This window comes from Varanus komodoensis, unplaced genomic scaffold, assembly GCF_004798865.1.
Source record: "Varanus komodoensis strain SLA01 unplaced genomic scaffold, ASM479886v1 scaffold32, whole genome shotgun sequence".
Lineage (NCBI taxonomy): Eukaryota > Metazoa > Chordata > Lepidosauria > Squamata > Varanidae > Varanus > Varanus komodoensis.
The window spans coordinates 3,012,786-3,037,813 of NW_025335798.1; the positions used below are offsets into that span (position 1 = coordinate 3,012,786).

The window sequence follows — 25,028 nt, forward strand, 5'->3', positions numbered from 1 at the left end:
AATACCCACCCACCCAAACACACTAACAGAACAATTACAAGATAAATATATTCAAAACACACATAAATTAAGTGGCACAGTTTCCCAGGGCACCAGCCCAGGCACAGTCTTTGCCTTCCTTCCTTCCAATAGCAGAAGAAAATCCCGCCACCATGTTTGGTGGGCAAGAGGCAGTTCCTAGATGCTCCCACTGCCCTGCTCTTCAGGCCTGTGGTCTGCTCATAACAGCAAGTTCATCTCCCTGTGGGTGGAGCTTTGCACATCCTCTTCCTCCTCCGAGCATGAAGGATCTGGGCTATAGCTGAAGGTGTTGGCATTGTGGTGCAGGAACTGTGTGCTGGCACTGTGCCTCTTGCATTCCTCACCACCACTCGCATCTGCCTCTTCCTGCCCTTGCACCTCTCCAGACAGCAGTTTCTCAGACGCTTTGTTCATTCCCTTTTGTTTCTCCATCTCAGCTTGTGCCACCTGCTCCTTGGCCTTCCGACTACGCTTCCACTTCATCCTTCGGTTCTGAAACCAGATCTTCACCTTTGAGAGATGGACAGACAAAGACAATGGCAGGAATTCCTTTGGAACAATAATCCTAAATAACCCTTCAGCATCCTGGTACTTTCAACCTTCTGCCCTGTCCTTTAATCTTTAGAGGGTCAAGGAAGCTATAGCCCTCCAGGCGATGATGCTATACTCCCATCAGCCCTAACTACCTTAACTAATGGCCAGGCATGATGGGATCTGTAGTCTAGCAACATCTGGAGGGCCCTAGAATATATCTTATCTTTGCCTGTGTCATTACCTCTTCCATCATTCCTGCAAACATCTCTCTCCTTTGTTCCAGCTGAACCAGCTTTACCTCCTTGCTATACATAATGCCAAAGTAGGAAACATCTTTCAGCCCAAGGGACAAATCTAACTCCAGAGTTGTTCCCAGAGGCCACATCCAGTGGTGGGTGGAACCAAATGCAAAGTTAGCAGAGACAGAGGCAAAAGAACTGGAGCCAAAATGCAAATAATAAATGTATTCTAGCTTAAAGCTCTTATTGCCACTAACTATGTCTTAGAGACATTTCTTAGAAGGGGTGGTGGTGATTGCAAAAAAGCCAGAAATGGCATGTGTCCATCAAGGGAACCCAGGAGAGCCAGATATGTCTCCAGGCCTAAAGCTCTCCATACTTGCTATAGTCCTAACCTTCTATGGCTTATTTCTTTTCCTGGCCACTGGACAAAAATGTACTTATTCTCTTTATGCTGAACGGAAACTGTTTTCTTTTCACAGAATTCTGTGGTCCATTAAATTTATCTGCCAAGGTTGCCTGCACTTTTTGCCATGAAACTGCAGGCCTCCACATATTTTCTTCACCCTGCCAGGGAAAGTTTGAACCAAGGTTTGGTTCAAACATACCAGAAATTTAAAGAGAGGGTGGTTCAAACATACTGGAGGAAACATTCTAGGGGTGAGTCAGTTTGAGGGATACAAGATATAGGCATCATTCAATCCACAAAATCTGATTTGCTCATGGACAACCTTGTTTAGAGACACTAGAGACAGTGGAGGTTGGAGACTCCAATGTCAGTAGGGCTACTTAAGCCTCACCTGCTGTACCAGCCTCTACTCCCAGAGATATGACCCGTTCATTGCAGGTGGCATTAGTATCACACTGCATTTATATCTTGTCTCCTTTCTTCTTGTGAGGAACCCAGAGTGGCTAACAAAATCACTTCAGTAAAACTGACCCACACTCTGCCTTTCTCTTTTAGCACTAGTTCCCAGTTGTTTGTTCCATTTTAACTCCATGAAACATAAACAGACAGCATATGAATGACTACTTGAGACAATTTATTTAAAAATTATGATTGTTACATGCATTTTTGTGGGGAAATAGGGGTTCATTAATTCCCTCTGCAAGTGCAGCTACTTACTTGACAAATCTGAGGCTCATATGCAAGGGATGTGGAACATACAGCCCCTTTGGGTGTTGTTGGGCTTGGGAAGCTAGTATGGCATAGTGGTTAGAGTGTTGGACTGGGATCTTGGGAGATCTGAGACCCCTCTTAGCCTTGAAGCGCGCTGAGTAATTTGGAACCAGTCACAGACTCTCAGCATAACCCACCTCACAGTGTTGTTGTTGTAAGGCTAAATTAGAGAGGAAACAAACATTGTAAGCTGCCTTGGGGTGCTTGTAAGGATAAGAAATGCTGGATATAAGTGCATCATAATTATTATTAATATTATCATTATTTCCATCATCCCTCACCAAGCACAATGTTGGCTCAGGCTGATAAGAATTGCAGTCCAGCCACATCTGGAACATCACACATTCCCCAGGCCTCTCATATAAAGCTTCTCCTGCTGAGCTGTACCTGTGTCTCAGTTAGCATCAGTGACGTGGCCACCTCGAAGCGCTTGGGCCTCGATAAGTACTTGTTGATCTTGAACTGGTTCTCCAGCTCAAGAAGCTGCTGACTTGTGAAGGCTGTCCGAGGTCGACGGCATTTGCCCATCAGGCCAGACTGTGGAGCAGCTGAAAGGGAAAGGGAGAGTCAGGGAGGGTGTGCATGGCCCAGAAGAATGTAAGCCAGGCCGACTTGATGGGAAGTGTTACTTTGCTGTGCCATTTGCCAACCTGCAACTCTCAGAAAATCATCTGTTGCAAGCATATCTGAGGTGTGAGATAAATATGTTTTGAAACTGTTCCTGTGTGACCTTCGCTGTTTTACACAGGTAGCCTCATAAGCAGCCATTTTGAAATGTCCTTTACCAAGTGCCATCAATGCATAGTTTGCTTTGCACAGTTTCATAAACACCAAAGTAGCAGCATATCTCACAGGCTAACATTAGACCAGAGGCTGTAAGCAATAGTAATAGTATGACGACCTTAGCTACAGCCAGAGTTGTGCCAAATAAGTCATTTATAATGTGACTATTTTTACAGTGAAAGCAGTCTTTTGGACAGCTCCCCAAACCTCCCCTTTCATGTTGGTTTCATTGCTGATCACCTTCAAATAGGCAATTCCTTCAAAAGAAAGAAAGAGAGAGAGAGAGAGAGAGAGAGTGCGCGAGCGAGCTGCCTAATCCCAGCTAATGGGAGAACACATAGTGAGCTTGATATCATTTCGCCTTCACATAGTCCGGGGTGTGGGATCTCTCTGAGCCAAGGGGCCCTATTCAATTTTGTCAGAGCTCTTCAGGACCACATTCCAGCAGCAGATGGGACCAAAAGCATAGGGTTGAAGCTGAAGGTAAAAGAAATGGAACCAAAATACAAAACACCTGCATGTTATAATTTAAAGTTCTTATTGCAAGTAAATAAGCCTTATTTTCAACATTTTAGAATGATGGGGAAAAGTCACAAAAGCTCGAAAACTAACAAAGAGTTACAGTTTGGGAAAAGGGTATACAACTAGGATAGCCTAGAGCAGTGGTGACGAACCTATGGTATGCGTGCCACAGTAGGCATGCAAGCCAAGTCGCCCCAGAATCGCCCCAGCAGCCCAGCATTGGATAACAGCGCACATAGGGGCCATGCACATGCTCGGAAAGGAGTAGAGGCGCCAAGCGATGACATCACAAGCTGCGACTCATTTGCCATGACTCTCCCGAGTTTTCACATGGCCACTCAGTTTGCTGCCAAGGATATAGATATAGATATTTGCTTGGTCTGGCTGCGAGTTGTTTTTTCTAAACTAAAGCCTCAGTATTCAGGGTTTATTGCAGTGTTGGCACTTTGTGATAAATAAGTGGGTTTTGGGTTGCAGTTTGGGCACTCGGTCTCTAAAAGGTTTGCCATCAGTAACCTAGAGGGTCAGACTGGAATCCCAGAAGGTTCAGATTTGGTCCCTGAATCAGAGGTTCCACCCCAATGTAGCAGATCAGATTCAACATGCTACTCACATCTCAAAGCCAGTTCAGAGCAAGAACAGTAAGTAATGCCCTCACTCTGACTGGGCAAATATTATCTCTTTCCATACAGGCTTTGAAAAATAAATACATTTCACAGAAAGTGAACATTTTTTTTCCAGCCTCCCCACCATTTTAGCCCATCCCTAGATATCACTTATCAAATTTACTTCTCTGGAAGTGTACATGTAATTAAAAAAACAGAAGGTCAGCTATGGGAGCACTTCCTTACTACTAATGGCATTTGATTATATGTATGAGGCCTAGCAAATTCTGTGAGGAGACATAAACTAGACATGTTGAAGCCACTGCCTTCCCTTCAAGTAATGACTTTATTGCCTAGGCTGATATAACCTGTTTGATAAGTTATCAGTGTTCATTTTAACAATCACAATCAATTCCGTTGGTGAAATTAAACCTCCTTTATTAGCCTAAGGTGTATTTAATTACCTCCAGCTGTCCTGAGGCTGTGATAAGGGCAGTCCTCCTCCACAGAGACTGGAGAGCATGTATCTTGTTAATGGGTGGTTATCGGAGTGCTCTGCTGAATCAGGGGTAGGCTGAACAAAAGAGGCTTTGAGGGTGGCTTCTTGCCCCCACAGGGGCAGAGCAGGGAGGGGGCTGCTTGATTCCCCTATTATCACCAACTTTATGAGCTGCCTCCAGGATTAGGTTTACTGCTCCTGACTAAACAGATAACAGACATTCAGTGGTGAAAGTAGGTAGGGCTGGCCAGGTACAGAGCACCAGAAAAACATTATGACAGTTCTCTACAAATGTGCAAACTTTGATACCTGCACACATTTTAAACTGAAGAGTTGATTCTGGAGAAGGAAGTTGACCTATCAATGAGAAAGCATCTCACAAACACCTCAAGGCCTTATTGCCAAGGAGGGAATCTCAGCATGTAGAGATGAACTGAAAAGTGTTGCTTCTAAAAGCAACTCCTCTGCCTGATCATGCCAGTGAAGACATGCCTGTCTAGAAGTCAGTGGAGTCAGCTAAACACTGAAATACAGCTGCTCATCATGACAAATCCTGGAGTCACAACCCCAGTGAGAGTCCAAGTTGAAGGTGGCCATATTGATACATATCAACAAACAAGTGGTAGGAGTTTTCTGCTTGGAAGCCATCTTGAATAAAGCAGAATTATTTTGTACCAAGGAACAACATGTGGCTGCTGAGATAATTTACTTCTTTCCCCACCACCCCAACAGCCGTTGTGAGGATTGCAGCTAAGTTCAGAGAAACCAGAGAAGTCTAGTGGGTGGGGAACATCATTGATGTCTGCATCCCTGCAGAACAAAAAACATCTCAGTGTTGCAATCCTGTGAGCCTTGGTTCCACTACATGGGTGCTAAAAGTATCTGACAAGGAATTTCACTGAGCATTGCCCTTTAGCCCTCCTTGGTTTAACTATCTTTATTTTAAACCCTCCTTTTAAGCTATCTATGCCGTAGGGCTCCTTGCTGCTCCAGTTCCTAGTGTTGAGTGTAATTATGTGATGGTAACTTGAAAGAAATTGCTTCCTGAGGAAAAAAATCCTATAGTGAATTCCCCAAGGGAGGATCTGTAGCCCCACAGCTGCTGTTAAGAGTACAGCTCCCATCAGTTCTAACTAGTGGCCATACAGGCTGAGGCTGAAAGGAGTTGGAGTCTAACAACACCTAGCAGACCACAGAAATTCCCTTCCTTTGTCCTAGCTGGTTGAAGGAATTGTCTGGAAACGAAACACTAAACTGTTTTTGATTTGCTGTTTCAGTCCATTTAAAGCAAATAGATACTTAAGCAGGGTGGTCCCAATCTGGCCCTAGTTAGTAGCAGCTAGCAACCGATCCTGTGAAGAAGCCCCTCAGTGTATGGAATAAAGTTGCAAGTCCCCATGAAACCACTGTTTGCAATGAGAACTCAAAAGATGACAAACTTTTATTGGAAATGAGCCATGAGTCAAATAAACTTCTTAAACTTCTGTGACCCATATTCATTGGCCTAAAGTGGAAATGAATATTCAGAAAGAAGTGAAATTCACCAAAATGTCCAATTTCTCCATTTTGTTTTCACATATGAAATTTCAACGTGTAAATGCAGATCCTGACTGCAAAGCTTCAGCCTAAACATGTAACCTATCTTGATTTCTTGGCATTTCTGAATCATTTTATCATGAAATTTCATAAGCAAACACCTGTTGATTACTAAATAGCAGATTTGGGTCAGAAGACAGTAATTGGTCTTTTCTTGGTATATCTAAGTCTGGATTGTACCTAATGATTTCAGTAAAGCATGACTGATTTGTTCTACTGGTTTCTGCCGGTCACATATTCAGGTTCCATGCACACTTGCTTGGAAGAAAGTCACACTGCCAAATAGAATGCCGCCTACTTCGTGAGCAGCTTTAGCAGGGTTGAAACTTTCTTGTATCAATATTCAGAATTGTTATTCTTCTTCCATAATCAACTACATGATCACAACTGATTTCAGGGCCAGCCCTACCCAGCACAGTGAAGTCACAGACACCAAACTTGGAGGTTCTGGAGGGAATCAATCTTGGTTACCTAGTCTTTGATTAAAAACACACTTATTAAGGAGTAAATCCCCATTCTGGACAATGGCCTCAGGACTGCATTGTTATTTTCATTTTGCTATCCTAGAGGGGAGGATACCACGTAGACTTTCAGCCTAGGAAACAAACATTTCTCACTGTGTATAGAAGATCCTTGTCCTTTCAGGTGGAACCAGGGTGCAAAGTAGCATTCCCTAGCCTGACAGCTTTGATATGTGTTGGACAACAATGCCTATCATCCCTCATGCTGCTTGGAGAGTGATGAGGAGCTGTAACCCAGCACATGTGGAGAGCACTAGGATGAGCAGTGCTCATGAAAAATATATTTCTGCTTCGGTCTCAGTCATTCTACCCACCAGCATGCCACTACAGCCTCTTCTCCCGAGTGCCAGAAATGCAGCAACTCCCAATTTGGTGCTTTCTTGTAGTCTGCCATTTCAGCAGTATATCCATGCAGATTTTCTATCTGGCCACTTCCTGTATGGCAGGGCAAAGCAAAGCATCTCTATTATTTCCCCTATTACTTGGCAAAAACATGAAACATCCTCTTCATATCTGATCTGTACATTTTCAGTTACATGATACAATGAAGCTTTTAGTTTTAGCTTTCTGTTTTTTTCTTGCCATCCATCACCCTGCTTCTGTGAAACTTTGCTGTATGCTTCCTCTAATTCCTCTATAATATGTTTCATCATTATTAAAATGCCACACTTTTAAAAAGTTTCATCATCCAGGCAGCCAGATTGCTTGCACATAGGAACAAAGGATCCCTTGCTTGTCCATTGCCAGCACAGTTGCTTTTTATCATTGGCTGGTCTTCCACGACTGGAGGGTACTTCTCATATACCAGGTGGGTCTTCACTCTCTGGAGTGTCACCATATTCCTGGGCTTTGTATATTCACTGTCATTAAGACCCCATCAAATTCATCCCAGAAGAGAAAAGTTGCTCCCCACCTTATCACCCAGGGAGGCTGTTGGACAGACGGACGGTTTGCCATCAAAAATGACCCCAGCCTCAGAAAACTCATCTGCAATGATAATGGGAGAAAAATGTGCCTTCTTCCCATGAAGGCTGGATTTAGGATGGTTTTCTGGACTTGAAGAGAGGTGAGGATTTTCTTCCTGGATCGTTTTCCAGAAACATTTAGCAGAATTTAGCTAAATCTAAGGAGAAACACCTGTCTTAATGCTATTTAAATCAGTGGAGTTGTGAATGATGTTGTGTTGTGCATAATGTTGGCTCTTGCTATGTACAGCCACTAATTTCTAGATAGGGGTTTTATTTATTTATTCATAGAATGTGTAAACCACAGCAATAGTCCTAAATAGGACTCTCCATTTTCAAAATTATATTTATTTATTATTTGCAGCTGCTTCGAAGGTGATAGCCCAGTTAACTGATGGCAGCAAAAACAGCACCTGTGTCACTTAAAAGGCTAGCAAAATTATTTTTGGCACAAGCTTTCGTGGACTGGAGGTTGCTCCACCATCTGCAGTAAGTTGTGAACGTGCCTTTTAGGTCTATATGCAATAGATATGATGGGTGGGGATTGTAAACACTGAGGTCAGAAGGAAATTAAATGGTGAAAGTATTGACAGGAGTTATATATAGACAAGGGAGAGATGCCTTAATGAATCATACTTACAGATTTACATTTGTTATTATATTGTACTTGTATACTATTTTGCTAACCACTTTGATCGTTTAGTAACTGAGTAGCTAACAAAATACTACATATATAGAGAATAATAGAAGATATATGTGCAAGTACATCTAGCAAGTGTGGGAGTGGGAAGATAAGGAGAGTAATGATGAAAGCTAATGGGATATCAAACAGCTGATTTTTTTCTAAGTGGATGCATGAATGAAAACCAAGATTAAAAATACAACAGCCTTTCCCCCTTTTCTTGCTATATCTAAACAAGTATAGTATCAACGGTTTGTCAAAGCTTTCTCAACTTGGTGCCTTCCTGGTGTTTTGGACTACAACTCCCATCATTCCAGATTGGAGAAGGCTAATATAGGGTAAACCTCCAGAAGGGAGGTGGTAACATCCTATATTGTATTGGATCGATTTAACTATACAGGACTAGGCAGGCTTTCAAGTTTCACAGAACTCTTCAGCAGGCTAATGAGCAGTGTTTGCGGCTCAGCTTCTGCGAGCTCACCCTGTCTGCCAGGCGTTGTTTCCCTGCATTGCTCTCCCAAGTTTCTGGATGCAATCCTATACATTGTACGGAAACAGTTCTGAAACTCCCAGCATTCCCCAGTCAGCCATATTGTCTAAATTAATTAGCCATGCTAAATTAATTTAGGACCCTATCCTGTGCATATTTGGACAGAAAATACACCACCCCAAACTTGAAATTGTATGACTTTTTTCTGCTAAACATGGGAGTTTGATTCACAGGGCTACAAGGGCACATCGGGAAGGGCTGAGATCCCAACTGCCTGCGCTCTTCCTTTTGTCCCGTGCCAAGGTGAAGGGCCCTGCTGCAAGGATTGGTCGCTGCCCCTGGGACAGGGGCAGCGGGGCAGAATCCAGGCATTCCCTTTGCTGTGCAGCATTTGTTGGTTTGCCCAGAAAGCTTGGGGAAAATCACACACGCTCTGATTACTATCGCACTTACCTGGAGTGAGTCCCACTGAATTTGTTAAAGGTGCCTTCTGAGTGAACTTGCATCGGACTGCATGGAGCTTAAAGGGATGGGGGATGCAAGTCCACCAGATGCCCCCACATCCCCTTGTGAAAACACAGCGCCCACTGCGGCTTCCCTCTCAGTGGTCCCCAGAGAAGCCCACCATGTTAACTCAGCCTTTCCTTCTTGCTTGTAGTTCTGGCTTTTGAATCTCTAGCAGGTTTCCATTCAATATTCCTGGCAACCCAGGCATTCGTCCCCGGAATGTCAAGGGGAGCCAGAGAGAGAAATAGAGAATATGAATATAACTTGGCTGTTTACTTCTATTTTATCATAGAATCACAGAATAGTAGAGTTGGAAGGGGCCAGAAGACCATCGGGTCCAACACAAGTCAAAACTTTTCTAGTGTGTCATATGCTATATTTTATGGTTGTGAATGGGCTGGAGAAATGAGAATTTGGGCATTACAGAAACTGAATAAATACATAACCCACTAAGTGCACATCCTATACATGTTCAGATGGGGGGGGGGAAGTATCCTACCACTCACAGCATCCCCAGAACATTTTCCCCTCTTTGAACATGCGTAGGATTGTGCCTTAATAAACCTTTCTTACTATTGTAACTCTGACTTCACACAGGAGGCCATTGGGGGGAAACCAGTGAGATCCCACAGTGCAAATACATAGATTTTCAGAAAGGGGAACTGAAACAAGACTTTTCTATGGAGGCTCCACAGGCATTGAGCATCATGGTGCTGCCAGGCAGAGGGTCCTAGCACTAGCTGTCTGAAGAGACTGTGATGATGGCTTATCTGGAAGCACCTTTGGATTCATGGACACCATACAAGTGTGGAAATTGGTTCTATGAGTCTCCATATTCCATAGCACATCAGAGGAGAGCCAGTGCAGTGGGGGAGGAAAGGGCTTTCATGCACCTAGCTGAGCCAGAGCAGAATTTGTTGGGAAGAAACCTCTCTGCCTGTTTGAACTTCCACACTGACCTCCAACTGCCAGAGAGAAAGCCCTGCAACCTGCCTAAAGGTCAATGTTAAAATTCATCTGACGTGGAGGCCTTTTAAGGACAAAACTGCAAATAGGTTTAGATGATTTGATTGTAAGTTTTAGGAGGCATAGACCCTCTTGTCCACCCTCAGCTACAGGCACACCTTGCCTGTTCCCAGATTGTGCTGCTCTGTTGTATCCGTCTTTCAGATCTGGGTGCCATCAGATGCCAACTTCAGCTCCCATCAGCCCCAGCCAAGGAATGCTGGGAGTTGTATTATGACCTAGCTAGGCTTGGGAAAGCTGTATTATCTTATCATTTTAGCAACAGCTACCAACTTCTCTTTCCTTTCTCAGTTCTCTCCGTGACTGCAACTCAGCACTGAATTTTGCCTTATGCGATGCTGGCAGGATTGAGAAAGAAGGTTTGGCCCATCAAGCAGCTTCACTGAATGACCATCAGGTTCTGGAGAGGAGAAAAAAGCTCCCCCCACCCCAACACACACACCTTTCTCCACAAGGTGTGTCACTTTGCAAACCCATTTCATGATCACCAGGATGAATTACTAACAGTGCAATTCTCTTCGCCTCCACCCAGAAGTAGGTCCCATGGAGCTCAGTGCATCTTACTCCCAGGTAAGATTGCATAGGCTTTTGGGCTAAAAGATCTCACCCCTTATGGGATGAGGAAGACTACCATTTAAAAAATAGTGTGGGGGAAGGGGAGTAAGTACACAGCTGAGCAAAGAGGAGGGGGAGTGACCCACCTGTTGCGTTGAGTGCTGTTTTTATTCAATCCTCATCTTGTTTTTAAATCGACTTTCAGTGGATGTGTTGTATGAATTACCTATGATGGTTAACCCCCTTGGGTGCCATTTTCCTGCTCGAAAGGCAGGATACAAATCAAATAACCCAAATAAATAGAGACAGCAGGGCAAGGGGAAGATACCTCAGAAAGAAAGTTTCCCAGCACTGCCTGTGCGGACTCATTCGCTGATGCGCTCACATTCTGTCGCTTCACTCCGCCCCCCCCCCCCCCCAGCTGCCTTCTGCCAGGGTCTTCCTCCTCTAATAGCAAAAGCCAAGTCAAGCCCGCCCTCAACACAGATACTGGTCCTGCTTCATTGACAGGCTGATGAGGCGTGAAATCCCGGCTTGTCCCTGAGCGCTGGAGCGGAAATATTACAAGGTATTTGCACCAGGAACAAGTTCCTCCCTCCTCTTCTCGGAAGGGACAGCTGCGAGCCGAAGCCATTCCCCCTCCCCAGCTCTGGGACCCTCTGCCACACCCCCGCTCACTTTGCGCAGACAGCTTTAGAAAGATTGTGGGGGGGTGAGCCCTTGGTACCCTGCATTTCTGCGAACTCTTCCAGTGTAAGCCCATAGGGAGGCGCCAAAGAAGTAAGCCCCGCTAACTCCCATGGACCCTACCCGCAGGAAGTGTGTACAGCATTGCAGCCCAGGCCAACATGCCACAAGAGGAGAGCTACCTGCCAGGAATCTCTGCAATTCATGCAGAACATAACCAAATTTTGCAAACAATGAGAATCGCCCCATCACCAACAAATATTTATTGCAATAGCGAACACTGCGGAGACACAATCCAGACAGCAGCGTGCTGTCCACAGCTCGGCGACAGAGCAGGGTGAGAACAAAGTTTCCCTGGGGTAGCGCATCAGCGCCCTTTGATGGGAGAAGAGGCTTCAGAGCTGCAGAAGCCCCCTCTCCAGTTCAGGTGCTCCGGGGCTGAGTGGGCTGCTGCTTAAAGGGGGGCTTCAAAGATTGATGTTGCTGGCAAAGGGGTAGCCAAATGGCTCTTCTGAATCTAGCGTCTGTGCACCAAGTCAGGAGAGCAAAAGCAAGCGGGGGTTTTCTGGGGTGGCTGTTCAGCCAGGAAATTCTCCGGCAAAGATTTGGTTCAGAATCCATTTGGGTGGCAGTGTGTTTTCAACAGAGTGACTTTTTAGTGGCTAGGGTAAATTGGAACGTCATCACAGTCTTATAGCACAACCACATATGCATGTTTATGGGAAGTACTGCCCATGGAGTTCAATGGGGCTTATTCTGAGATGAATGTGCGTGATAGCGCCTAACCCTAACCCTATACTTATTTGCCTGGGACTAATCTCCACTGAACTCAACAGGACATGCTTCTGAGTAGACTTCTGTATAGGACAGGACTACACTGCATAGGCTCCCTGCTCCTCCAGAACAGAGTTGCGGCACCCTACAAAGGTTAGGATATGAAACTGAGAGAAAAGCATCGCAGCAAATCCTCAGATGACCGTTATCTGAAGCAGCATGTTGCTATCTAATGCTCATACTTCTTGCCCCGTTCAGGCACTGCTGTTGCGAGCTGCCATTTTGCACCCTTCCACCCCACTGATTCACCAACTGTCGTAATCATGCCTCCTCGTGATACCTGGTACAAAAATCTGGATTTTTTAAAAAAGAATATAGGAGTAAAAGTACTCAGAGAAACTAAACTTCTAAATGTCGAAGGGAACAGAAAATTATACTAAGGGATGAAAGAGGGAATTGAGATACTGGATCAAGTCAATCCTGTTCTGATTAGTCTCCAATTCAAAAAAACAAAAAAGGATAGAAATTTGTCCCATATTTATCCATCTGAAGTTAAGTTCCAGGGTGGCAAAACAGCCCAGCAGATAATACATAGAATGCTATTTCCACTAATCATAAAGCAATTGATAGAAATCATTCAATTCATTAAATGGCCTCAAAATGCACTAACAATAGTGACCATTGTGTTAAGTGATGAATGTCAAGCTGTTCATTAAACATTTACTGAATTTTTTTAGTTGATTATTATTTTTTAAATGATTTTATGGTGTTTGTTTTTAGTCTTTAGAAAGCCGTGGAGATTTTGTTCTAATTTCGATACACATCGCCGGACTTTTCTTCACTGTGTTCTATTTACATATGGCTCACCGTAATTTTCGGACTCATGAGATTCCACTTCTTTTGCATCCCAGACATGCTGGAATAGGAAATATGGCTTACAGAGCCTCCTATTGTGCCATTCTAAGCACGTTTACTCCTACTGGATTCAGTGCGATTACTCAGCTAAGTGCATTTAGCCAAAGCAAGAAAGTCCAGTTTATAACGAATTAACGAGATATTCCTATTTTGAATAGAAGCCAGTCCTTGAATTTAAGCAGGCTAGGGCTCAATTCTATCCACGCTTCGATATTTCAAAAATGGGGCTTTCCCCTGTCTAAATATGTTTATGATTAAGCCCTTAGTTTGTCAAATGGCATCTTTTAAAAAGCGAAAAGCTTACAGGAGGGGACTTGAAGGCTTCGCTCTCCCTGCCCCCGAGAGATACATGCGGATTTGTTTTAGCGTCTTAATTTTGATTTTGTGTTGCAAGACCCAGCTGCGTAAAAGGAAGTCCAGCAATTCAATAAATTCTGGACGTAAACGCACGCAAAAAGCCTTCCCTCTTCCTCCCCCGGGGCGTTTGTTTCCCCGATGCCTCCGAGCTGACCGGATCGAGACAGTCGCTCTCCTTCGCTCCAGCTGGTAACCCATTAACTGCGGCAACCCTCCGTCGAAAGTGCCGAGAGACCTTGGGGCGGATTAAAGTTCAAAACCTTTTACAACTTCCCCTGCCCCGGGGCGAGTGATTGATGTGGGAAAAGCCGCCTGCGGGGCAGCAGGCCGAGGCGTCGTCGGGCGCAGATCTCGCTCCCGGGGAGGAGCGGGGCGAGGCGAGGCGAGGCGAGGCGAGGCTGGGAGCCGCGCCGACTCCGGGGCTGGACGCGGGAAGCGGCTGCTCGGAGCCCCCGCGCCGGCCGGCTTCACGCCCCGCCCCGCGCCTCTGCCCCTCGGCGGACGGCGGGCTCGCAGCCCCGCGCTCAGGAAGGCGCTCGCAAGCAGCGCCACGGAGCCGGGGCCAGCCGGGGCTGCACCTGAGAGAGAGGGCTTGTCGCCAGGCCGGGGCCCAGCGCGAGGCGGGGCTGCCCTGAGCTTTCTCTGCCCCACAGACTTTTTTTTTTTTTACACACGAATAATAATAATAATAATTTTTTTTTAAAGGTGGCGATTGCCTCTTTAAAAGGCCTGAAAACCAGATGAACTGCCGCCTTATTTCTTTGGTGTGACTCCTGTACATAACTTTTAGGTTGACTACAGCTCTGTCCAGATACAGTAATTTTTAACAATACTGTTATATTTATAGCCCACCGTTTTTTCCTCTTGCAAGAAACCCATGGTGACTTACACAGTTCTCTTCCTCTCCATTTTATCTTCAGAACAATAACCCTGTGAGGTAGTTTAAACTGAGCGGCAGTGAGTGGCCCTAATTCACCCAGTGAGCTTCATGGCTGAGTGCGGACTAAACTTGAATCCCAGGCCAGCATTTCAAGCACTGCACCAAATTGGCCCTCCTATAGACTTAATAGGTCTTAGTAATGGTATATTAATTACTCATAATCATTCACTGGGGTCATTGGTTTCAGTGGGTCTAAGCTAAGTGGAGCTATAGCTGTGGATCCACAGAACCCCTTCCACTGTCTTGGTTTCCAAGCCATTTCTGCACCATTCTGCTAGTTTGCCATTCACCTAAATATTAGGTTGGCTAACTTGGTGTCTGCCTGCTTGACTTCAGTTGCCCCTACACACGCACCGAGACTGCAAGACTGCAATCCTAATGGCCATGCTGGCTTGGAATGGTAGGAGCTGCAATCCCACAGATCTGGAGGGCACCAGGTGATCAGGTTGAAGAACACACTTACCTGGAAATAAACCCCACTGAATGCAGGAGAGAGTCACTTCCTAGTAGATTGGTATAGGTCTGCGACAGTTAAGATCTAAAGACAATGTGTCTAGGACCAAGGAAGGCCACTAGGGAAGGGACACCAGTCCACTGCCCGCTTGTCAAGCCGCTTGCCATCTTTATTCAAGAGCACCTCTACCTGACCTTCTTTCAAACAGTAGATGTGGGGATACGCTCTTGGACACTGCCACTCACATAACAGGATCCTCTCCTAGAACACATACTGTGTCTTACACACGCAAAGAAGGAAGCTAGGCTAAAATCCTTCCTTCTGACATAGAGCTTTCCCATATACAGGGCAGGACACTGGTTATACACTCTGCATTCAGTTATGCTGGTCCAAATGTTTAGTCCCAGAAGTGGGAACTGGTGCAGTCCAGACATACCCTCTAAAATCCGCCACAGTACCCCTTTGTAGAGCCTAGCATTCCAGTTTTCCATCTGTGTGATTCAGCCGCTATTCATTAGCACTTCCTTCCAAATCAAGATACTTCAGACTATGGCTTAAATCACCTCCTTTCCAAGGCACTTCTACTTAATCAGGGTGTAGTAACAGTGGGAAGATAGCATAGATGCAACCATTCACCTTATCACTATTCACCTGGAAGTAAATTCCATCCAACTCAGTGGAATTTGTTTCCAAGAAAAGCCAGGCTGAAAATTGCATTTCAAAAAATCAAGACTTCGGGAGAAGGGTCTTCTAGTCCATTCAGTCCAGCCCCTGTTGGATATTGAAAAGCTAACAGATGGCTTGTCCAGCCTCTCCCTGAAGACCTTCAGTAAAGGACAGGTCAAAGTCATTGGCTCCATAGTTGGCCTGCTGTTACTATTTAAAAGTTTCTCCCAGGTAATTGTTTAGTACAAAGTATGGGGGGAATTACCCCTTCAGCCACCATGAATTTCCCTCATAAACTCAAAATCCAGACTCCCCACCCTATCAGTTCTGCTTGTCACTAGTTTTCATAGTTTTCAAAAAGCAAACATGGATTCCAATGCTGTTTGTGCTCTCCTCTTGACTCTGTGTTTTAGCATTTGCCTTCCTGTTTTAAGCTACCTTAGTGCTATATCACTTAATTAGACCTCTTATTCTGAGGAGATATAAGGCTTTCAAGTTCTTGTGCACAAACAGGGAGGGAAGCATGGAGGCACAGGAGCGGAAGAAAAGGTGTCCCAGTTTGGAAACCATTTTGACTAAGAGCTGCAGCAATGGAATTTGAGGCAGACCTGGCCAACCAGGCTATTTTAAAGGCTGAGCCCTACCTACCTAAAGATCCTGTGGTTTCTCAGTACATACATAAAATAAATCAGAGTGTCTTTAATTATAACTGTTGTTTGTAGAATATAATAGAGCTGTGAGTCAGAAACACCATTTCCCCTGCAGGTACCCGGCTGGGACAGTTTCTCTTTCCAAGCAGTCCTGCCTTTTGAGTTCAAGGTCTTGGATGGAAGGTTTTGCACTGAGAAAGTCTGCCATTATTTGGGACTTCCTTCTTAGAGCTTTAACGGCCATCATTGAAGGAAGGCTGAAATTTTGGTTCTGGGTAGACTCACCACCTTTTATCAAGTCCAAGCCTGGGGTAACTGGAGATCCAACTGGGTGGTGAGGGAAAAGATCTGCCACTCTACCTAACACACAATAAAGGGACTGATCAAAGATCACATCAGACACAGGACAGTGTTCTTGCCCACAGGGAACCCAGTGTGGGGTAACTTCTGGCATAGTACAAAAGTTTCTGAGAGCAACTGCAACTCATTCACCGCTTGTGTCCTTGCACAATCTTTTAATGGGTGGCACAGAAATAAGTCTGACAACAGAGAGATAAGGCACAGCTAAATCTAACTCTGAATAGGATTGTTCCAGCCAATGGAATTGGTATGATCTCTACCCTGCTGTTCTCCATTCTCTTTTGACCAGGGACAAAGTCAGCCTGTTCCACAGATTTATGCTGAGCAGGAATTTGTAAAACAAAAACCCCCACAACCCTGTACAGGTAAAAATACATTGTAGTTTTGGACTACAAAATAAATTTAAATTAAATTTAAGTGCCTTTTCTTTACAATACAATTATTTACTATTGAAAGACATGCTTTGTGACATTTCTTTATTTAAATAACTGTCTATTTAAACTTATGATTCAGCATGCCTTTTTATGTGGTTTTAAAATGTCCCTTTGGGTGAAAATTCCTCTTTAAAAGCCCAGTTTCTCCTAATAATTTAGGGTGCAATCCTACACATGTTTAGACAAAGTGTGTCTCCCAGAATTTCCAAGTCAGCCATGTCTACGCATGCATAGGACTGTCTCTTCAGTAGTGCAAAAATATTTTCCCATGACACTCCTACAGCTGGAAGAATTAACATGTGGCAGGCTGTGGGGAAATATTTGTTTCACATTTCTAGGTATCATTTGGCCAGGTTTGCATTTGTTTGTTTTTAATGGCAAGCTTTCAAATCACAATAGTTTTTACAGCTGATAAAACTGCTCAGCATAAAACACAATGCAAAGGATGGTTTACATCAGCTTTTCCCCATCCAATGTCCTCCAGATGTGTTAGACTATAATTCCCATCATCCCATGCTGTCTGAAGTGATGGGCTTTGTAGCCTGAGCATCAGGTCTCAGGAAGCTGACATAAATATGCTTTACCAGAAATTTGCTTGGAAGAGCACCAAAGAATAAGAAAGAAAAAGAGGGGGCTGCAGGTGTGCAGCAAATCCTAAACTATTCATAAATTGCACAAAAAACTGCTTTACTATATATATATATATATATATATATATATATATAAAATCACATTATATATATATATATAATATATATGAGAGAGAGTTAAATATAAATATGAGTGATATAGATATAGATGAGTTTTATATATATAACTCATCTAAAATACCCATAAAGCACCACCTGTGGACACTCCTATCTCAAATGGAAAGAGCTGGAGGGAGAGTCAGATAAGGAACTGAGGGCGAGGATGGTGATGGCAGCAATATCTGCGGACTACAAGTCTCCCAGCGTTGTTTTCAGTGCCAGAGAATACGAGACATGTGCTCTGCAGGATCCGACCCAGCATCCTGGTTCCCTCTGTGGTCAGCCGAGAGCTTCTGAGAAACTCACAGGCAGGACACGGAGGCATTTTCGTTGCCTTCGCGAAACTGGCATTCAGAGGCATTTCGTCACCCGGCTGATCGCCCCGGCTTTCCAAGGCATGGAAGCCAACAGCTACCATTGCTACATCTCGTGGCAGCGAGGTCCAGCATTTCTTTGTGCAATCAGCCCCCTCACCTGGATTTGATTTTCGTTTCATTTTGACCAGTCCCCTTCCCAGCGAAGGGGCGTTTTCGAAAGAGGCCAGGTGTTCCCCAGGCGCAGAAATGGCAGGCACTGGGTGGCAGAGGCGAAACGCGTCCTGGTCGGGCGGCGGCGGCTCTCTTTTCCCGGGGCGCATCGAAGGCTGTGGAAACCGCTCCCCCGGGGACCGCTCCTCACCGTGCCCAAACCGTGCGCGCGGGACGCGCGGGCTCTGCGCGGGCCTCGGCTCTCTTACTCACCGTGGAAATCGGGGAAGCGCGGGGCCATGATCCCAGCTCGAATCCAGTGCTCCAGCGGAAGGGCGCCGGCTGCCTTCAAGTGCTCTGCGCCGGGCTGAGGCAGGTGCGGGAAGGCGGCGGCATAAGCGAAAGCCGGGTGCTGGCCGGCCAGAGCAGGGAGAGGGTAGAGAGGGGGCGGGTAGAGGGCTGGCAGGCCGCCCAGTCCCGGAGGGGCCAAGTTCAGCAAGCCGGGCTTGGGGATGAAGGCGGCGGGCGGCAGAGGAGCCAGGCTCGAGGGCGCGCACGGGGGAGAGGGCGTCTCCGTCCTCCCGCAGGCGCCGGGGCTGCCCGCGGGGCTCTCCGGGGAGGCGCTCCGCACGGGCCGGGGGGGCTCCTCAGCCAGAAGGGCGTCGATCCGGAAGTTCTGAGACTTCTCCATGGCCTTCTGCATCTCGGCAGTTCGGACCCCCGCCCCCTCGGAGGAGCCTTCTGGGACGCCTGCGGGACACTTGGCCACTCCGAACTGGGCTGCCCTCCCAGGGCCACGGTCCCCCTTGTTGGCCTCCTCCTCCTCCTGCGCAAGTGCCTTCTGGGGGGGGGGGGGTGCTCGGCCGAGCGCCGGTTCCTGAGCGCGCACCTGGGCGCCCCGCTCGTCCCCTCCTCTTTAGCCACTCGCCTTCCCGCTGCGCTGGCTCCTCCTTTTCCTCCCGCCTCCGGGCTCGCCTGCCACGCGAGGCAACCGCTTTAAATCTCCTCCCTGCCTCTCCGTGGGCTCCCCTCCCCTTTGCTCCAACTCCGGGACCGGAGGAACAAGCGCCGCCGCCGGCGCCCAGGTCAGGAGCGGCCCGCTGCCGAGCGCAGGACTCGAGCGTGTCAGCGGGCCTAGGCAGGGAGAGGCAGCCTGACCCCTCCGCGAAGACGCCCCGCAGCTGCGACGGCGACCGCCGCTCGCGAGGAACGAGAGCCGCGCCGAGTGCGGTTGGCGTTGGCCTGGGGGTGATCGCGCTCTTGCGCTGCACCGCGCCGTTTCTCGGACGCAAAGCGAGAACGCTCGTTCTCAGCTCCGCAGCCTTCTTGGCTCTCCACCTCGGAAGCCGTTTCGGCGGGGCAATGGCCCGCCTCAGGACAGCCGCTCTTCGGCTAGATTCGGCGTAGCCCATCGCTCTAGGGCCCCGGTTCTAAGCTTCTCCCTGACGAAGAGGTCCGTGTAGCTTGAGCACGCGCCTCCCAGCAGAGGCCGATTCTGCAACAGAGATGGCTTGACCTGTTCTGTAACCTCACTGGCTGGTCGGGAGCCCAGAAGACAACGCAATGCAATAGTGGGTAATTTGTGGCCCTGCAGATGTTTTATCCTGCTACACCTGTCATTCTTCACTCTGCTGCCTGGACAATTCACAAAGAAACCCCAAACTAAGAACCAGGTTCCCCAACATTTGCTCAGGAAACGCCAAGAGGTGGCAAGAGAGGGATGCCTTTCTTTGGCAGGGCCCTAGCCACCTCAGTGGTGGGTCTCAGCAGGATGAAAACTTGTTGGACTACAGTTACCAACATCCCCCGCCAACATGGCTGGCTGGAGGGAGGGAGGAGCTGTAGTCAACACACCTGGAGGCTGTCAGGTCAGGCAAGGCTGATATAAGAGGTGTTGGCTGGAAAAAGTGCTGTATTATTGAAAAAAAAAACAACCCAAAATGTGTGCTAGATGCTGGTGTCTATCTCTCTATAATGTCCAGGTCCCAGAATCCATTAACCAAACCAGCATTTATGTATATCTCCACTGAACTTATAGCCCATCTAGAACTCAGAAGTGTCATGAATAGCACATACTTTTGTGATCAAAAATTAAATCCAAACATTAAATGCCCACAGTATTTCGTAGAGTCACCCGGATTGGTATATCAGAAAACCAGTTTGAAATTCTTTTGTTGAAGTCACAAGAGGTTTCTCTGGATGCTTAATAAGATTACACTCTCTTTATAATACATAAGGAGTGGATGTAGGTTTTATATTAAATTGCCTCCTTGTATTTTACATCTTAATTTTTGTGAATTGCCCAGGTAGCAGGCCATCAGGCAGTACAGAAGTGTATTGAATGAATATTAATTACGTAAGCACTCACTACTTCCAGGTTTTCTCTCTCTTTTTCTTTCCGCATCCTTTGGTATTGTGTCTCCCTTCTTCCTGTGGGCAGGCTGCAATTACTTATTCAAGATTATTTGGAAATAGTCTCCAGTAAATAAAATGGGATTCCTTCAGAGTAAACACTCATGGGACTGCACTGCACCCCTTCATAGGGGAGATGCTCTTGGTCTCCATTAACCATCATTCACAGTCCGCTTTCTCCAAGCAGTCCCACTGATTTCGATAGGACAAATCAGCTGTAAGTTTGAGGATGCTTCTTTTTCTCTGTGCCTATTCAGGGTTTGTGCTTTAAGCGAGGGCCAGTAGATGTTTCCTCCCTGCACCATCTGCCCATGTATTTGATTTCCATTATTTTATTCCAAGGTATAAGTTACATAAGTTATAGTATACAGAATCAAGAGTTTAATCTAGGTTGCCAACCTAAACACACTGACTTGCAGGGCTGCTTTGTCATTTGGAATCCTACCACATAATAACAGGGGAACTATTCTAATGTTACCAGTGTGAGTCTAACTTAAGTTTCACACATTCTCATGGTTCTACTCTAAGTAGAACTTACATTGGTTACAATCCTTAGTTAGGTTATGGAGCTTTCACCTTCCACTCTCTTCCAAAACCTTAGGAATGCCTTCATTTCCATAACAGGTATATTCTTCTTTGGTCTCCCTTCTCCTCTCCTTTGCCAATTCTGTGTGGTTCCCCGAAAGACAAGAGTTTTTCCTCACTTCCAAATCATTCAAGGTGAGCAACAGATGTCCCCACTGGTTGGAGTGATTGCAATTTCTGGAACCCACAAGCAGTTCCTCTTTCTTGTTACCTTCCTTTCTCTAAGTTTCTGGCCCTTGGGTGATGAAGGTGTCAAATTTTCTTTTGGAGACACAACCAGGGGAAATATATTCTGCTGTTTGTCATGCAACATGCCTTTAAGCTCCTCTTTGTGGAGACAAGTAATTTCTGTTGGCGCTTCTTTCTTGTCCCTCATTCTCCATGCATTCAAAAGCCACCTGAGCTATGAGGTGATTAGCTACTGGAGAAGGGAAACATTTCCAAAAGTCTAGGAGGAAGGAAAAAATCCTAGAACAGAGATAAGCTGGGAGATGTCCCTTGGGAAGCAACCTTCCAAGCACTTCCCCAAGGAACAGATTCTCAAAAGCATTGGCAGGGAGTTTAAGAAATAAACTGTACCCACATTCATGCACTTCAGATAGAGGGAATACACAGGGTGCATTCTCCGTTCCTAGTGACTTCGAAATCCAGTGACTTCTGCCACTTGACTAGATGCTTGGCACATTTCCATGGCTCCAATCAAAAATGAACCAAGTAGGATTCACACTGCGATCCGGATACTTCTCACTTCAGGAAAGGTCTTCAAAAGTCCTTTCAGAGTCTCAATGTACAGCAAGGCTGGCTGGAGGTTAGAAGCCCTCTGGAAGCATGGGGGTTGAATGATGATCAGCGGCCCCTTTCTCCCATTCTTCCAGCCACAATTTTGCTTGCACCTGGGTGGATGTGTGTCATCAGGCTACTTGGTCTAAACATCTAGCAAATGAAATGAGGCTGTACTATTTCTTTTCCTCCCTCCCCTGCTGAATGGCACATGTTCAGTAGAGCACATGGGGGAATCGGGGAGAGGGACTAAAGAGAGTGTGAGATCAGATGGATGTGCTCAGTTGGGCCCAAAACTCTCCTCCCTCTCCTGTCTCCCATTTTGCATTTAGCAGCACCTTCATGCTTTCTTCATATGAGGACATGGCCCATTTTCAGAAGAAGCTTCCTCTTCCATTCTGATTCCCACCCTCTGCCCCCAGCTGCAACTTTCTAGTTCTGGACTGGCAACATAGAGCCCCATATGAGGAAGCTTGGGGTGGGAAAAGTGAGTGGGTTTGGGCAAGGGAGGTCACGTGGCTTCGAATCCCATGAAGCTCCCTGGGTGACCTCCTTGGACTAGTTACCATGTCTCAGCTTAAGCTACCTTTGCAGGGTTGATAAGGAGTAACTGGTTCTATGTAATGCTAGTCTTATTTAAGTAGACCAGCAGTGGGAAGGCACTTCTTTTGTGGCTGAATTAAATTCTGGAGATGCTCTCAGGGGTTACATTCCACTGGTGGGCAAGGCAAAAGCAAAGGGCAGAGTGAGAAATACCAGCGTATTTCAACTTAAAGTGCTTCCTGCGACTAAGAAGGGATGTTGCGACCTTTTAGAATGGGGCTGATGCACAAAAGCCATGAAATGCTCAGTAACTGGGGGAAAGAGGATGGCACAGGGGGAATGTTCATCCAAGAACCCAAAGGGTCAGATTGGGAATTAGATGCCAGGCCTAAAGTCCCCCACCCCTGGAGCAGGCTGGAGCTAAGTTAGTCTGACATTGGACCCAGGCTAAAATGAGAGAATGCCTGTCTGTGGCCGTGAAGTCCTTGGAGGAAAGGGCAGAGTACCAATTTGGCAAGGAGATTGCATTCCTGTCTGGATAATTGCCCCATCAGTCTCTGGACTGGTATCCCGCAGAACTCTGCTGGATCGGACCAAGAATCCTGCATGTTTTCAGCAGAAGCTGGCCAAGTGCAAGAGTTGCCCGCTCGGTGTCCACCTACCTCATCCAGGCCACATGAATTCAGGGGAACCTGGAATTGAACTAGGCTGGAACCATTTAGACTTCAGTCACATCATCATATCCATTAATACACCTGCCCTCCTTTGTCTTGTCTAGCCCCATTTTCAGGCCACTGATAGTAGCTGCTGCTGACACACTTTAACTTCAGTGAGTTAACTCTGTATTGTATGAAGAAGTCCTTCCTTTGGTGACCCTAGATCCCCCGTCAGCTGGTTGCAGGGAATGCCTGGGCTGACTTGCACGATATGACAGGGAGATGAACTGCACGATGCTGTTTTATTTTGGCTTATTGTTTTTTCCTTGCATTGCAAATTCCACTTTTTTCCCCTCTCATTTGCTTTTTTGAACTTTTTCTTTTTAAAAAAAATAATGCTGTAATAGGCAAATTGATAGAGAAGAAAGCAAGATTAAATGTAGGACACAGAACTTCACCCGCCAGTGGCTAAAAGGGAAGGGGTCGAGGGAAGGGACCTTAGAAACAGAGGGCTATGTCTTGTCTAATTGGGAAGGGGGCATGGTTCTTTTATTGTTAAAACCCTCAGGCAAACTACAATAAGCTGTCAAAAATAAATTTATTTATTTATTAAAACATTTTTATGCCGCCCCATTTGCCGAAGCCTCAGGGCGGCTTACAACAATAACAATAAATAAGAATGCAAGAGATGTTTCCCTCTCATGACACCATGCATTCATCATAATTTTATGAACCGCAGCCATCTTTTTTCTATTAATGCTTTAATAAAATACAATCAAATAATGTACACTATTTCATTCTTTAGGTTCACAATATGCAGTTTCTCATGTTAACAGTATAATCAGCATGTCACATATGAGGATGTATGTGGTTTCGTTCTCAATACAGTATTCAGTAAAGGATGGCCAGTTTTCTATTGATTTTTTTTCATGGTCATTTGTTGCCTCTTACCTTTATGTTGTTTGTTATTTTCACCTTAATGGCAGATTCATTTCCCCATTCCAAGATGGACGGTACTCTGAGAACTTGCCAATATTTAGCAGAGTGGATTCTTGCTGCCTGCTACATAAGAAATTCTCAGTATTGGATTGCTACTTTGTGCTGAATTGGTATGATCATTAATTATAAGATGAATGGATTCAGTCCAGTCCAGCTTTTACAGTGGCTACACTGTCAACAACTTTTACTATTTTTTCTGGATATTTCTTTGCTGCATTGCAGGACCATCACATATTGAAAACAGTTTCTTCCTGTCTTTGATATTTGAAACATTTCAAATTATGTTTCTCTGAGGTCACATTAGGATCTCCATCAAGGCATAGATTTAATGCAATTCCCTCTCAAATTCACAGAAAGCAAGAGCGACATGACTTTGTATACTCCAGTGTGAAAAGCTCTTCCTTTGCTTAGGTCAGCCTTTTGCACCCTGCAGCAAAACAAGTCCCATCATGCTTTGCCTGCAGTCCTTCTTTCAGCATATTTTTTGCTTGTTCTTTCCAATTAAATCCTATCCACTTTATACATCTGAGATGTGAATCATGTTTTTCTACAAGAAATTATTATGTATTTGTATGCTATACAATTCCTTAAAGTGTATCCATTCTCTCTATTACATTTCTTATGTGTTCTCTGATTTATAAGTTTCCTTCCCAAGAGGAAGAGTGACCCATTCATGGTGTTACTACATCACAGACCACAAACTGATTTTGCTTAAACAGCTCACAATAGAAACATCATCATCATCATCATCCAGCTGCCATGGATGGATCTGGCTTGAAGGAAAAGGAAAAGGAAAAGGAAAAGGAAAAGGAAAAGTCTTGGGAAAGGATTACCCAACCTGGTGCCCTCCGGATGTTTTTGAGTAAAGCTGCTAG

General features: G+C 45.7%; 1 protein-coding gene across 1 annotated transcript; it reads right to left on the reverse strand.

Annotated features, from left to right (window-relative positions):
• Positions 1-219: 219 nt before the first annotated feature.
• LOC123027536 (motor neuron and pancreas homeobox protein 1-like) lies at positions 220-18,881 on the reverse strand. The gene is made up of 3 exons (XM_044438471.1): positions 18,452-18,881; positions 2,362-2,522; positions 220-531 (listed from the first exon to the last, which is right to left on the reverse strand). The coding sequence occupies exons 1-3, from the start codon at positions 18,879-18,881 to the stop codon at positions 220-222; spliced, it is 903 nt and encodes a 300-aa protein (XP_044294406.1).
• Positions 18,882-25,028: the final 6,147 nt, after the last annotated feature.

Bases quoted from the DNA above. Each gene is read 5' to 3' on its own strand.
- LOC123027536 (XM_044438471.1), bottom strand. From the start codon at position 18,881: ATGCAGAAGGCCATGGAGAAGTCTCAGAACTTCCGGATCGACGCCCTT. The intron at 2,523-18,451 runs GTGAGTAAGAGA...TTTCCCTTTCAG, and splicing joins GCGCTTCCCCGATTTCCACG to CTGCTCCACAGTCTGGCCTG. The intron at 532-2,361 runs GTACAGCTCAGC...CATCTCTCAAAG, and splicing joins TGATGCTAACTGAGACACAG to GTGAAGATCTGGTTTCAGAA.